The sequence below is a fragment of the Malassezia vespertilionis genome, chromosome 5, assembly GCF_029542925.1.
Source record: "Malassezia vespertilionis chromosome 5, complete sequence".
In the NCBI taxonomy this organism is placed as follows: Eukaryota; Fungi; Basidiomycota; class Malasseziomycetes; order Malasseziales; family Malasseziaceae; genus Malassezia; species Malassezia vespertilionis.
The window spans coordinates 413,537-426,375 of NC_079251.1; the positions used below are offsets into that span (position 1 = coordinate 413,537).

Sequence of the window (12,839 nt, forward strand, 5' to 3'; positions counted from 1 at the left end):
CAACAATGTAAGGAAGCGACAAATAGTATGGTGCAGGATATGGAGAAAGAAATTGCGACGCTTACTACGCTGGAGCGCGAAATGGCGCGACTCGCATTGGTACAGGGCGATTTGGAGTTCACGGCGCAAGACGCCGCTCGGTTCCAGCGCAAACAAGACAGCATGCTCGAAGAGACACATGCGTTGGACAGCGAGAAGGAAAGGATTCTGCATAAGTTAGCCAAACAGGATGATGACAAAGCGAGCTTGGATGCGGAGCTGAAAGCGCTGGTACAAGAAGGTGCTGCGCTCGATGCGAAAGAGGCACAGTCCTGGGATCAGTATAACCAAATGGCTGCGACGCTTCAAGAAGAAATGGACAAGCACGCGTCCTGTGCTGCTGAGCTTACCTACTACCAAACGATCCTTGCGCAGCTCGATAAAACAAGTGCTTACAAAGATGTTTTTTGCATCGAAGATCATGGGAGAGGCATGGCTACAATCAATGGCCAGCGTCTTGGACGCATTGTCACGAATCCTACGGCATCGGGAATGCGTGCTACTGAACAGGTCGACTGGCCTGAGATTAATGCTGCACTGGGACAGTCTGCGTTTCTGCTTGCAGTTCTCTCTCGCATCTTGCAATACAAGTTCCAGACCTACAATATTATACCCAGAGGCTCTTTCACTTTTGTGGAAAAACTCGACAAGAGTGGTGTTGTGTATGAGCTGTATGGCACAAGCGATTGGCAACTAGGCCGCCTCCTGCATTCACGCAGATTTGACTATGCCTTGATTGGATTCTTGGAGTGTGTGCACGAGTTGTGCACGCACGTCAAACAGCAAGACACCTCTTTTGAACCGCCCTATTCGATTCGAAAGGACCGGATAGGTGACGCCAGCATTCGCCTCCAATTTAACCAGCCTGAAAACTGGACACGCGCTTGTAAATACGTCTTACTCACGTACGTTTTTTTTGTCGCACTCACGCTCAGTCTCCGCGCCTTATTACAATATGCATTGGACCATATTCCCCCCGCCATAGACCGCTAGTCGAAGGAAAGTCACGTGTCACACTTTCGTCTACTGGCGCGGCCCTTTGCCTGCAAGGATCTTCGTGAGCTCAACGAAAAGCACAAATGCCCATTACGCAGACCGGTCATCCCGGTCAAGATCACTCTCGTGATCCATGCCCATGGGTCATTTTGAATGACTTTGGTGGTGCTTTTGCCATGGGTTGTATTGGTGGCACGATTTGGCACGGTGTCAAAGGCGCACGTAACTCGCCGCGTGGGGAGCGCTTGATGGGCTCTATTTCGTCCATCAAGGCGCGTGCTCCTGTTCTTGGTGGTAATTTCGGTGTATGGGGTGGTCTTTTTACTACGTTTGATTGCTCTGTGAAGTCTATTCGTCAAAAAGAGGACCCATGGAACGCCATCTGTGCCGGATTCCTGACGGGCTCTAGTTTGGCCATTCGCGGTACGTAACGGCGTGGGAAAGTTCGGCAACTAACCAGATGTAGGAGGTCCTAAGACTGCGTTCGGTGCGGGTGTCATGTGTGGTATTCTCCTTGGTGTCTTTGAAGGTGTCGGTGTCCTCATGCAGCGCCTCCTGGCCGAGAACAACAAGCCCGTTGCGCCTATTATGTACGTCAGACTTTCACACGCAGCTTACTTTCAGTCCCGAGGGTGGCGCGATTGGTGGCAGTGCACCAACGTTATCCCATTCGTAACACTTGATTCTGTTTGCTCTTCATGCGCTGTTTCCGTTAGAAACAACCGTGATTCTTCATACTTGTCCTTTAAGCGGCAATCGAAATATATTCCCTTTATTCTTGCACTATGACAGGTTGTGGATAATGCATGTGTCATTTGCGATGTCCTGTGCAGTGCACTTTTGTTGGGTATGGCGACATGCGCCTATTTTCTTGGTGCATCATACGGCACCAAATATTTTAAAGCGGTTTATTGTGAATGCAATCGCCAGCTGCACCCCAATGATACAAGAGGCTCTTGTTGCAGGACATGCATTGCATTCATTAAAAAGCCGAGGCACGCACACATTATTTTCTCACCGTCCTATTGTCTATAAATATGCCGAGTTGTCGCAACGCGCGGTAGGAGCCTAAAATTGAACATAAGCATACGTAGGTGTTAGGTTAGCACATAGGCTCTTTGCCATGGGAACCTGACTCTGCCAACCGTTGCCCCTCTGCGTTGCTGCTCTGGAAGAAATGCGGACGCTTTGCCCGATGCGACATTGTTCCCCGATCCGGTATTTTTTGGCGTTGGACAACGATGTGGTGCGCTGGCCGCCTTGCTATTGTATCTCGAGCATCGCGGGCAAGCCAGGGCTTCCATAGCAAGCACGCGCCTCCATTATTGGATGTACTAGAATGGCGTGGCCTGGTGCAAGCAAGCACATCGAGCGCACTAAAAGGGCATTTGGCCACGACAAATGCACAAGGCGCCTTTGTACCTCGTACAATGTATGCTGGAGTTGATCCCAGCGCAACAAGCATGCACGTCGGCAATCTGCTTCCGCTGATTGTTTTGCTGCATAGTGCCTTATATGGCCATACAGCTCTGGTGCTTGTTGGCGGTGCGACAGGTACGGTGGGTGACCCGTCAGGTCGTTCCACCGAACGCCCTGCCTTAAAAGCGGAGCAACTACAGCAGAATGTTGCAGGAATTCGAGCCCAGATGATTCAATTCTTTCATAACGCGGCCAAGTATCTTGAGCGCCGCGGCAAAATAGTGCCAGAGGCGAGTATACTGGCAGACGCAGCGGAGGATCGTGCTGGTAATCCCTTATTTCGGCGTGGCATGGATATTCGAATACTAGATAATCTATCTTGGTTCCAAAACGTGTCGTTCCTTGAATTTTTAAGGCGTGTCGGACGCTTTGCGCGTGTAAATGACATGGTTGCGCGCGACAGGTACGTTTCACAGAGCTCCACTCACACTAGTGTAAAAACGCGACTTGGACCAGTAGACGGCGCCGAGCGAAGCGATGCACCTGGCCTTTCGTTTACTGAGTTTGCTTACCAGTTGATGCAAGCGCACGACTTTTCTGTTTTGCATGATAATCCATGGCGCTGCTCTGTCCAGGTTGGCGGCTCGGATCAAATGGGCAATATTAGTGCAGGCATCGATTTGATCCGACGGCAACGAGCAGCAAACAATCCAAAAAGTACAATGAAGGATGATCCAGCTTATGGGCTCACTATACCCCTTCTTACCACCGAATCCGGAGCGAAATTTGGCAAATCTGCGGGCAACGCTGTCTGGATAAGCAGCGAAAAATGTTCCGACTTGGACTTTTATCAATACTTTATCCGAAGCGCTGACGCAGATGTTGCAAGGTACTTGCGCTCACTCACGCTTCTTTCTCAGTCAGAGATTGAGGAGATTTTGGAGGAACACGCCAAGGACAAGTCAAAGCGGATTGCACAGACATGTCTTGCGGAAGAGATGACAGAGCTGGTACGCGGAGATGACGCCCTCCAGCGTGCACAACTTGCGACACAGATTTTGTTCAGCATCAAAGTGCGCGACCTGACGCTGGATCAAGTACGGTTTGCTTTTGACAAGGATCCGCGGCTGGTACATGTGCCGCGGAATCTTGTAGACGCCGATATCCTTCGCATTATAACCGAGTCAAAGTTGCTACCGTCGCGCAGTACGTATCCCCGCAATTGACTGACTGTAGATGAAGCGCGCCGTCTGCTACTTGGTGGAGGACTTTATGTCAATGGAGTACAAGTCAAAGACCCTCAAGCCAAACTGGACACTGAGCAGCTGATCGACGGTCACTTTGTTGTGTTGCGCGCCGGAAAAGCGAATCACAAAATAACATTATTTACGTAGACATTAGGGTACCATATTTGCGGTTGCGTTCGTCGTGCTCAAAGAGTCCGCTAAGCTGGAGGATAGCATAAACTGATCGTCAGAGGGGGTAGAAACGTCATGAGACGGGTACACCGACAGGTGTGTAGAGATGTGCAACGAGTCTGTAGGAGCAAGGTCGCGCTGTGAAAACTCGGTAGCCCCACAAGCAGTGCCATCAGGGCTATATACGTGCTCCATCGCTTTCTCCAGCGCGTCGAGAACCGATGTGCGGTACGGCGTAGGAAGTGAGTACCAGTGATTTGTGAGTTGCTGTGTCATGTATTGAAGCTTGGGAAGGTCCTCAGTATTTTTCCAAGGCCGCACCGTTGGAAGCCAGACATCCTGTTTGGGTATGATGAAGGAATGGGACGGCATCGGCACGATTGTCGGAGTCGGTGTATGAAGCATCGGGACGTGCAGAATGTCCTGCTTTTCTGTGCTCGCGCCTTGCCATAATTTTGCTGAGCGTGTATCTGCTTTCCGCCGCAAGATCTTGCGTGCATCGTAAATTGTTTTGATCGTAGACAAGTTTCCCGGGAAACGCTCGCGCAGCTGCATTAAAATTTGCTGTGGTTTCAACCCTTGCTCTGTCAGGCTTTTTACCAAGTCCATCTCTGCATGGCTCAGACGGCGCAGCATCCTGTGCGAGCTCAAAAAGCCATTGCAAAGTTCATGATTGTGCTCCAAATTGCGCGTCTCTAGCAGCCAGCGGTCACTTCCAACAGGTTTCCTACCGCGAATTTCATAAGGGCATCCAATCAAGTTTGAGTCTTTCCGGTGGTTGATCGATGAGTTCTTAGGAAGGTAGTGCGGTCTTCGGTAATTCCCTCCTCTGTCACAGCCAAGCCGTACCCATGAATCTCTGACGGATGATTTTCGGATCGTTACCGCGAAACCTTCTCGCATACCCCGTTCCTTGACATAGTTTATCAGTGCGTTACGTGTGGGAAACTCAGTTTCGTACTCCTTCTTCGCAGAGGCCTCTTTTAAAGGACTTGTATCTTTTGGAAGATTCATAGCGCGGATGTGGCTGGCACGGTTGTGGTTCTGTCGTATCCCCGGATGGAGGTGAACTTGGCCTCCAAAAAGTGGGACTGGCGCAAGGTAAATTATGCACGCATCACAGATTATAGTATCACTGATAGGTCAGCATTTATGCGCCTGCGGCTATCGTCTAGTGGTTTAGGATCTCACCTTCCCATTTGCCAAGTTGGCTCGCGTTTACGTGAGGAATCAGGTGAGGACGGGAGTTCGAACCTCCCTGGTCGCATTTTTTAGATACTATTTTATTACAAATGCGAAGATGGTTGTACTGCGTTACGCAAGAGCGCACACAGTTCCTCGCCTTCTTCATCGCTTAACTGATCGCGATGCCCCGGAATCACCATTTTGGGAGGCTCGCGTTTCCATTTATATAGCGGCGATGATGACTCCGGTGGTGCAGGGACAATATGGAAATGCACCTGTACATAAGCTTCAATCGCACACACAACGCACATGATCGACAACTTGGCCATAGACTTGATTACCACCGACCTGCAAGCCTGGCATGCGAAAGGCTCGTGTCAGCATACAACACAACGTACCCTTCTCCATAGCCCGCGCAACCCGTACAATACTTTGCATAAGATCGGCTGCCTGTACAGATTCCAGTTGCGTGATGTGTGCGACGTGCATCTTAGGGATGACTAGCGTATGTCCTGGCGTCAGTGACGCCGCACATTACGTGCCTGGCCGAATGGGCAAAACATCCAAGAACGCCATCGTCGAGGCATCCTCGTAAACAATGAATGCTTGCTGCCGTCGTGCTACAATATCACAAAATACACACTCTTCTGGCGCCATGCTCCCTTTGCCGTGCTGCCCGAGCTTCTCCATAAAATAGGATGTCATGGCAGCGGTAGCCGACTTGCTCTCCACAACCTCCACTTGCGCCGGCCCTATGGCGTCGAGCGAGCCGCGCAAGAAAGGCGAGCCGCGCAAAGACATGTTTGCCCGTAGCAACCCCAAACGCGAAGCATATGGTTTCTCTTTGTATATATTTGCAACCGTTGCGGGCATTGTATGGGTAATTTGGGCGGTATTGCCGGAAACAATCCTTTTGCGACTCGGAGTCGCGTGGTTCCCAAGGCGCGAATGGGCGTATTTGTGCATAGCATGGTCGCTTGTGTGCGTCATTATGATTCATGTAATTCATATGATCCTCGGTGTCTTGATGACTGCTCCATTGGATGCGCTCGATTGCGTCACAGGTACGTGCACTTCGGGCTACTAAACTGCAGATCCCCATGCTGTGGTCTTACCTACTCTGCCGTCCCCACTAGATACCCATGCCGCGCAGGCACACCCACTCGAAGGCGTTCCGGTACAAGCATCAGGCCATCTTGGTGCGCCCTTGTGCGACGATATCTACGATATTCCACCAGGGTTCTATTCGCGCACACTCTATTTAGACGACATATAGACAGGTGCCTTAGCCACTATTCCGACGCGTATACACTCCCTCTGCGTGCCCTTCCTTCGCCAAATAGGTGCCAAAACCATGCAGTCTATCGCGGTGCCGCGTTAATGCGTCTGTCGCTGCGCGCGACGCGTCCAGACGAGCATCAAGCAACTCTAGCTCGCGCGAGCCTCGCCCCGTAGAGCAAGTCTCTTGTGCCAGCGCAGCCAGCTCAGCAAGAAGGTTAGATTGGCGCGATTGCGCCGCGTACGCTTCTTCGTAGAAAGATAAACGCTCCAAGTCGTCCATTAACTGAGCCATCTTGGCACGCAAGCTAGCTTCGCTTGCACGCGTCTCGTTGAGCTCCGCTTGCAGCGTACAGTCGCGCGTTGTATTCGCCGACTCCTTATCGCGGCGGTGCGACGCAGCAAGAGACGCGAGCACTTTGCTGTGTATGGTGCGGGTATGGTCCAGTTGTGACTCGAGCCACGCGGAGCGGTCTTTTTCCATCTCCAGTTTTGTCTCGAGGTAATGCAGGTCTGCATGCATGCATGCGTTATCAAATGCAAGCGTCGCGGTATGCTCCGTGTCAACTGTGTCGCACCATGCATGCAGTTCCCCCTGGTCTCGCAGCGCATCACACGTGCGCTGCAACACAGAATTTTGCTCCTCGGCGCCACAAAGTGCGTCCATAAGCACATTTCGCTGCTCTTGGAGTGTCTGTATATGCTCGACAGCAGCCGTGTCATCACGCGGGGGCGTCGCGGGTATCACAAGCTGCGTTGTAGCGCTTGTCTTTGCTTCTTGTGCCGACGCAAGCAAACGAGCGGCAGTGCGAGTGAGTGAGTAGATGTAAGGGGTAACCTCGTTGTCTATACATTGCTCATCTTGCGCGGATTGCAATGTGTCCAGTTTTGCGGACAGCTGCGCATTGATTTCAGCATACTCGGCCACCTGTTCCTGGGCCACTGCCAGCTGCTCGTCAACGTGCATCTGCGACTGAGTAAAATGGGTCGCACGCTCCTTGTACCGCTGTATCCTTTTTTCCTGCTTTTCAAGCTCACGTTAGTTAGTATGCACGTACAGATCCACGCAACTTGAGCTCTCGCTGGCGTCCCAATTCTGGCGTTAGCGTGCGTATAGGACGTACGTAGTTCGGTGCGCAAGTCTTCTCGCTCATTTAGCAGCGCATGTTTCTCTCGCCGCAGCGCCTCCATATGCGCTTCGGCAGTCTTGGCAACCTCGTCCACGCTCCTGTCCCGCGCGAGGCTGTACATGTTCTCCCGCATCGACTCGCCAAGCACACTTGGTCGTGGCGTGCGCTGCGGAGCATGTGGCTTGGACTGTGGCGTGCGCACCGGCAAGCGCGAGCCCGGCACTTCGTATACAGAGTGTATCGATGACTTCTTTTGCGCAGGCGTCACCGGCACCATCATGGGTATAGGCGCGTTGCCTACCAGCGTGCGGCCACACCATGTTGTTTGTATCACGTGACTGTGGGGTATCTATGTGGCATGCGTGCGGTCAAATTGGGATGTGCGGTGGAGCACTGCGCTGACGAGGACAGAAGGTGCGGAGCGTACAGGGCCGCTAGGGCGCGGCGCAGGAAGCGGCGCTGCGACTTGCTTTCCTTGTGCTTTTCTGCGCCGGTCGATGCCGCCGCGGCCGCCGCGTTCTTCACGCCAGTTTGGCTCGTTGCTGTACTCCTCGAGGATCCGCTCGCGCTTTTCGCGCAGCTCGGGCGGGAGTGAGGTGAGATCGAGGGACGCCTGCTTAAAAAGCAAGCGCTCATGCTGCGCCTCATCGTCACTCTCGGCCGCCACAGGATGGTTGCGGTGGCGCTCACGCAATTTCTCTTGCACAAACGCATCTTCGTCGACGGATGCCTCGTCTTCAGTGCTTTCAGCCTCGAGCTGCTCTTGGCGTATGCGCTTCTGGAGTTGGGTCCGAATGTCTTGCATAGTAACGCGCTCTTCGTCGTCGCTTGCCTCCATGGCTGGCTCCAAGAATCCGTAGCGCATCGTTTCTTCGGTAGCGTGCGATTCATTGTAAGCGTGGAGAAAGGCTTGTGCGTCTTGGCGCGAAGCCAGCTCGTCCATTCCGTCTCCATCGATGCGCCGGCGCTTAGCCCCTGCCAGTTTGCGCGCGCACAGTTTGCGCCGCAGTTCGTCCTCGTCGGCGTCCTCGTCGAGCAGATCGCCAAGCGTGTCATCTTGGCGCCGACGTCGGCTGCGAAGCATGCCTTTGATCGCGCGTTCATGCACTGCAAGCGCGGCTGCGTCGTCCTCATCGCGGTGCTGCAAGTAGCGTTCCAATGCCACTTGGTTCTTCTCATTTTCATCCTCCTCGCGGTCATCGTCCAAGAGACTTTCGAGGTCCGCGTCGTCGTCAGAACCTTCCTCGTCTTCGGAGGCGTGGTCGCTGAAGACGCCCGCCAAGCCGCCATGCTCGGCATTGTGCTCTTCATCTTCCGATTCTTCCGCTTCGCCGTAAACAAACGCATTCTTTGGGCGGTGCTTCTTGGCTGGTTTTGGTTGGGAGAGCAAATGAGCCCATTTTGCATGCGTGTCTGCGGCGAGCGTATCGGATTCTTCGTCCGAGTCGGGCATGCTAAGTGTGTCGGAAACGTTCTCAAATGCGCCCTCTTTTGCCTCGTCAAATGAGGCGCGTTGAGACGCACGGGGCGCATCGCCAAACATATCTTTTGTTTCGTGGCCCATCTGCGAGGGCAAAAGCCAGGAACGATTCGTGTTTTGCGACGCGCCAAACTCGTCGGGTTTCGTTTGTGTAAAGAAGCCGTCGGGATTGATGTACATCATTACTTGGCTTGCACTCGGACGTCGGCTCTGCTCGTGCAATGGCTCGTCGCCATGCTCCACAAAAGGATCGAGCGAAGGGAGCATTTCCGGCGAGAGCAGCGCATTTGCTTCTTGTGCTTGGGCATGGCGCAGCGCAGCAAACCCATCGCCGCTCTTGGATCGTGGAGGAGGCATGGCTTCCTGGCTTCTCGAGGTGTCTAGCGGAGTCGGGTCGAAGAATTGGGTCATGCCACCGACAGGAGCAGCGCGGCGCTGATTCGCAAAAAGGTCCAAGGAAGCGCCGCGTTGTGACTGGTCCGGTGTGTTTTCAAAGAATTGCGCAAGAACAGAGCTGTTGGAGTCGGTCCTGCTTTGCAGTGTGCGCAAAAGCGCACTATTTTCGGGCGAAGCGCGCTGTGTCGGCACACAGAAGCGGCCTACATCCGGCTCATTGGCGGGCGGTAGCGGCACATTTTCCTTTTCCGAGTTGCCCGAGCTATCGTTCTCCCCACTTTCAGGTTCGTCAGCGTGGACGCTCACGTCGCTTTCCATGTCAGAGTCAGCGTGGGTGTCAGGCGCCTCTGTCGATGCACGCTTTCCATAGTGCCGCGTCGCTTGTTTCGTTTCTGCAATCTTTGCATTTTGCTCCTGTGTCTTGCGCAGTAGTGTAGCGTTCAGCTGCACCTGGTCCATCACGACCGGTGCTTGCTTCAGTCGCACAGGCGAGTTGTGTGCAGCGCCCTCATCAACGCGCACTGGCGAGCTGAGCGGCACTTTTCCGACTTCGCGCTCGGCTGCAAGTGCAAAGGTGTGCGCGGATACATTCATCTGCTCGTCGGTAATCCGTGCCACGGACGGAGCTCCTGCATCCGGCGAGCGGTACTCGCTTGTGGCTACCCGGCGAGTGCGTGGCGTGACGGGACTTGCATCCAAGCGCCGAAAAGACGCTTCAGCAGCCTCGCGCACAAGATCGTTGGGCGCGGCGCGAAAGTGTGCGTTGCGCTGCTGAGCCTGCGGGTGCAAGGAAACCACCTCCAAATCGCTATCGCTCTCTTCGGCAGCTGGCTGCTGTTCTTTGAGCATGGCCCATTTTCTCTGCAGCCGATCGTTTTCAGAATCGGTAAATACGCCGCCGGCAACAGGCAATGCATTCTGTCGCGGGAAGGCGCGCTCGGGTGTGGAATGCTGCAGCCCGGCACTGGACGAGGATTCCACTGGATCGGAGCTCGGTCCTGCACGGCTTTGCATTTCGGGCACGGCGCTCTCTGTGTGCTGGATAATGCTGAGGAGCTCCGAGAGCGGGTACTTTTTCGGCTCGCGGCGTGCGACTCCGCTGCGCTGTTTGCGGCGCAGTGCGGCAGACATGCTATGCATCTCGCGCTGCTCTTTGCGCGAAAGACCTTTGATCGGTCGTGCCTTGGGTGCAGCGGCCTCCAAATCAACCGAAGAGTCGCTCTCGACCTCTTCCAAAAGAGGAGGGTTCGGCTCGACGTTTTGCTCGACGCTCGACGCTGCCACGTCCTCTTCGGACAAAGGCTGCCGAACACTTGCACGCTTCTGTGCGAGAGCACGCAACTTGTCCATACGGCTCTGGCGCGGCGACTGCACTTGGCCCTCTTCCTCGCTCTCCGGAAAAAAGAGCGGCGCTGGCGACGTGCGCTTTTTCGTCGCGCGGGGACGCATGCGCGAAGCAAACGAACCTCCATGTGTCGCCTCCGTATCACTCTCATCAATATCTGTATCGAGCGCATGCGAGTATCCGTGGTCCGCGACGACCGATTTCGGCTGTGGGTTGGATCCAGCGCTCGTATCGTAACTAGTATCGCCCATCGCTGCCGCCGGCGACGAATGCAGCCGGAACGATGGCGAGCTCTCGCGATCAGAAGAGCCGCGCTCGCAGATCGGCGCGTGAGCGGCCTCCTGCAAGCAGCTTCCGTACACGGTCGGGGCCATGGGCTGGTCACTGGAAAAGCGCCGGGCTCGCTGCCACGCGCCACGCGACGCGTGCGCAATGTGGAGAAAACGCGTCCACGCGCGCACATATTACCTAATCTACAACGAGGCCTCGCCAGCGCCTGGGGCTTGGTCCTCCGCAGCGCGGTAGCGCTGCGCGAAGCCCGCCGTGCCCTGCTCGAGGATCGCTACAGGACGGTCTGCACCTTCTTCACTATCCAGTCCGTGCCATGTCCTGTGCTGACTGTGCGCGAGGGATGCGCTATCCAGCACCTTGAGCAGTTTGCCAGACTTGGGATCGCGAACGGCAAGCTCGTGCGGCGCGACGTCGATGCGCGCGAGTGCGTGTGAAAGAGGGGCAGTGTCATCATGTGTGTTTTGCGCAGACCCGTAGCGAGTGCGAGAAACATAGGTGCCTGTAGCAAACGAGAAGTGCGGCGTGTCGTCGTCGCTTCGTTGGGTATCTGCGCGCAGCGCATCGTGCACAACGGCATCCAAGTTAAGTTCGTAGTCACCTGTCCATACAACCTCGCGGCCGCCATGTGCCTGTACGGCAAGCATCATTTCCCACGGCGTGATAATGGGGCGCATGAATTCCTTGGTATCCAATAATGAGTTTTCGGGGCAGGCAACCAGCACAAACGCATCGATCTCTTGAAAATTGGCGAGCTTAGCAGGGTTGAGCTTGCCAACACTGATGGTATACACTTTGCGCCGTGAAACGGGCGAGGTCAAAATGCGGCGCAGTTCTTTGAGGAGGGGAAGGTAGGCATGTACGCCTAGTGTGCCCACGACAAGCGCCACCACCGAAGCGTCGCGTGCTTTTTGAATAGTAGCATACCGCCGCATCAGCAGCCTGTTTGTCTTGCCTGTTTCCGTGCGTACGCGTTTTGTTTGCGGGTCGTAGCTGGCGACGGGGTACTGCGAGCCGAGCGCAAGAAGCAAGTGGGTCAAGGCGCGCGATTCGCAGCCCACGTACAAAGCCGCAGTGTCTGAAAGCTGCACACCGCTAGGCAAGGTAAATTGGCGGGATGCGCCTAGCAGCGAGGTAGATAAGGCGCTTTTGTGCGGCGCCGCGGGTGCCGTGCCTTGGAACGCTGTGCGTCGCGCCGCAAGCCTGTCTCTGTAATTGCACTGCGTATCTGCGCGCGAGAGAATAAGCGGCACATTGGGCCATGGCCATTGCGCCTGCAATGTGGTATAGATGGATTCGATAGCGTGGGCGTAGGCAACGTCGTACGTAAGAAGAATGGCACGCGATTCAGTAAAGAAGCGCGCCGCGTCGAGCAGCCCGTGCACCGCAGCGCCCACGTCCACGTCGTACTTTGGAAACGTGTACAGCGCAGGAATCTTGGCCGTGCGGCTCAAGCACGCATGCCCGTAGTGCACGACTACGTCTGCTTGTACATGCGCAGCGGCGACTTCGTCAACGCAGCAGCTTCCGTAGCTTGTGTCGGCAAGAATGTACAAACGGGGAGGTACAAGATCGTGCTCTGCACATATTCGCGCAAGCTCCCGATTCAGTGCATAAAAGAGCGGCACGGAATCGGACAGCGCTTCGTCGGGAAACTGGAGTGCCACGCGCTGGAACGGCGGCGCAATCAACTCGCTTCCGTCAAAAAGCAGCTGCTCTGCAGTGCATACAACATCATACACTGCTTCTATACCTTTCCCTGTATGCGCTGCAGTTGCTTGTACTGCATCGCTGTCCAGCTCTACAGTATGCGCAATGATCGCAGCGTCCGTCGTGCTAAAGGCCGTGGACGCCATGATGACAAA

At 54.7% G+C, this 12,839-nt stretch overlaps 7 protein-coding genes and 1 non-coding gene across 8 annotated transcripts; 4 read left to right on the forward strand and 4 right to left on the reverse strand.

Annotated features, from left to right (window-relative positions):
• Positions 1-27: 27 nt before the first annotated feature.
• Positions 28-1,032, forward strand: atg6 (Vacuolar protein sorting-associated protein atg6; the record flags this gene model as incomplete). The annotated part of the gene is made up of 1 exon (XM_056207472.1): positions 28-1,032. The coding sequence occupies one exon, from the start codon at positions 28-30 to the stop codon at positions 1,030-1,032; it is 1,005 nt and encodes a 334-aa protein (XP_056063447.1).
• A 179-nt stretch (positions 1,033-1,211) lies between these two features.
• TIM17 (translocase of the inner membrane) lies at positions 1,212-1,711 on the forward strand (the record flags this gene model as incomplete). The annotated part of the gene is made up of 3 exons (XM_056207473.1): positions 1,212-1,458; positions 1,496-1,625; positions 1,660-1,711. The coding sequence occupies 3 exons, from the start codon at positions 1,212-1,214 to the stop codon at positions 1,709-1,711; spliced, it is 429 nt and encodes a 142-aa protein (XP_056063448.1).
• A 787-nt stretch (positions 1,712-2,498) lies between these two features.
• MSY1 (tyrosine--tRNA ligase) lies at positions 2,499-3,783 on the forward strand (the record flags this gene model as incomplete). Its single annotated transcript, XM_056207474.1, has 3 exons — positions 2,499-2,917; positions 2,948-3,584; positions 3,691-3,783. 3 exons carry the CDS (start codon positions 2,499-2,501, stop codon positions 3,781-3,783), a joined length of 1,149 nt encoding a protein of 382 aa, XP_056063449.1.
• Positions 3,784-5,032: 1,249 nt separating this feature from the next.
• Positions 5,033-5,139, forward strand: MVES1_002649. Its single transcript has one exon. It is a non-coding gene; the product is annotated as a tRNA-Gly (tRNA).
• A 19-nt stretch (positions 5,140-5,158) lies between these two features.
• Positions 5,159-5,762, reverse strand: MVES1_002650 (uncharacterized protein; the record flags this gene model as incomplete). Its single annotated transcript, XM_056207475.1, has 4 exons — positions 5,159-5,332; positions 5,367-5,428; positions 5,456-5,557; positions 5,600-5,762. The coding sequence occupies 4 exons, from the start codon at positions 5,760-5,762 to the stop codon at positions 5,159-5,161; spliced, it is 501 nt and encodes a 166-aa protein (XP_056063450.1).
• Positions 5,763-6,342: 580 nt separating this feature from the next.
• MVES1_002651 (uncharacterized protein) lies at positions 6,343-7,742 on the reverse strand (the record flags this gene model as incomplete). The annotated part of the gene is made up of 3 exons (XM_056207476.1): positions 6,343-7,368; positions 7,394-7,431; positions 7,460-7,742. 3 exons carry the CDS (start codon positions 7,740-7,742, stop codon positions 6,343-6,345), a joined length of 1,347 nt encoding a protein of 448 aa, XP_056063451.1.
• A 72-nt stretch (positions 7,743-7,814) lies between these two features.
• On the reverse strand, positions 7,815-10,937 carry MVES1_002652 (uncharacterized protein; the record flags this gene model as incomplete). Its single annotated transcript, XM_056207477.1, has 1 exon — positions 7,815-10,937. One exon carries the CDS (start codon positions 10,935-10,937, stop codon positions 7,815-7,817), a length of 3,123 nt encoding a protein of 1,040 aa, XP_056063452.1.
• Positions 10,938-11,159: 222 nt separating this feature from the next.
• DPH2 (Diphthamide biosynthesis protein 2) lies at positions 11,160-12,830 on the reverse strand (the record flags this gene model as incomplete). Its single annotated transcript, XM_056207478.1, has 1 exon — positions 11,160-12,830. One exon carries the CDS (start codon positions 12,828-12,830, stop codon positions 11,160-11,162), a length of 1,671 nt encoding a protein of 556 aa, XP_056063453.1.
• Between the last annotated feature and the right edge of the window lie 9 nt (positions 12,831-12,839).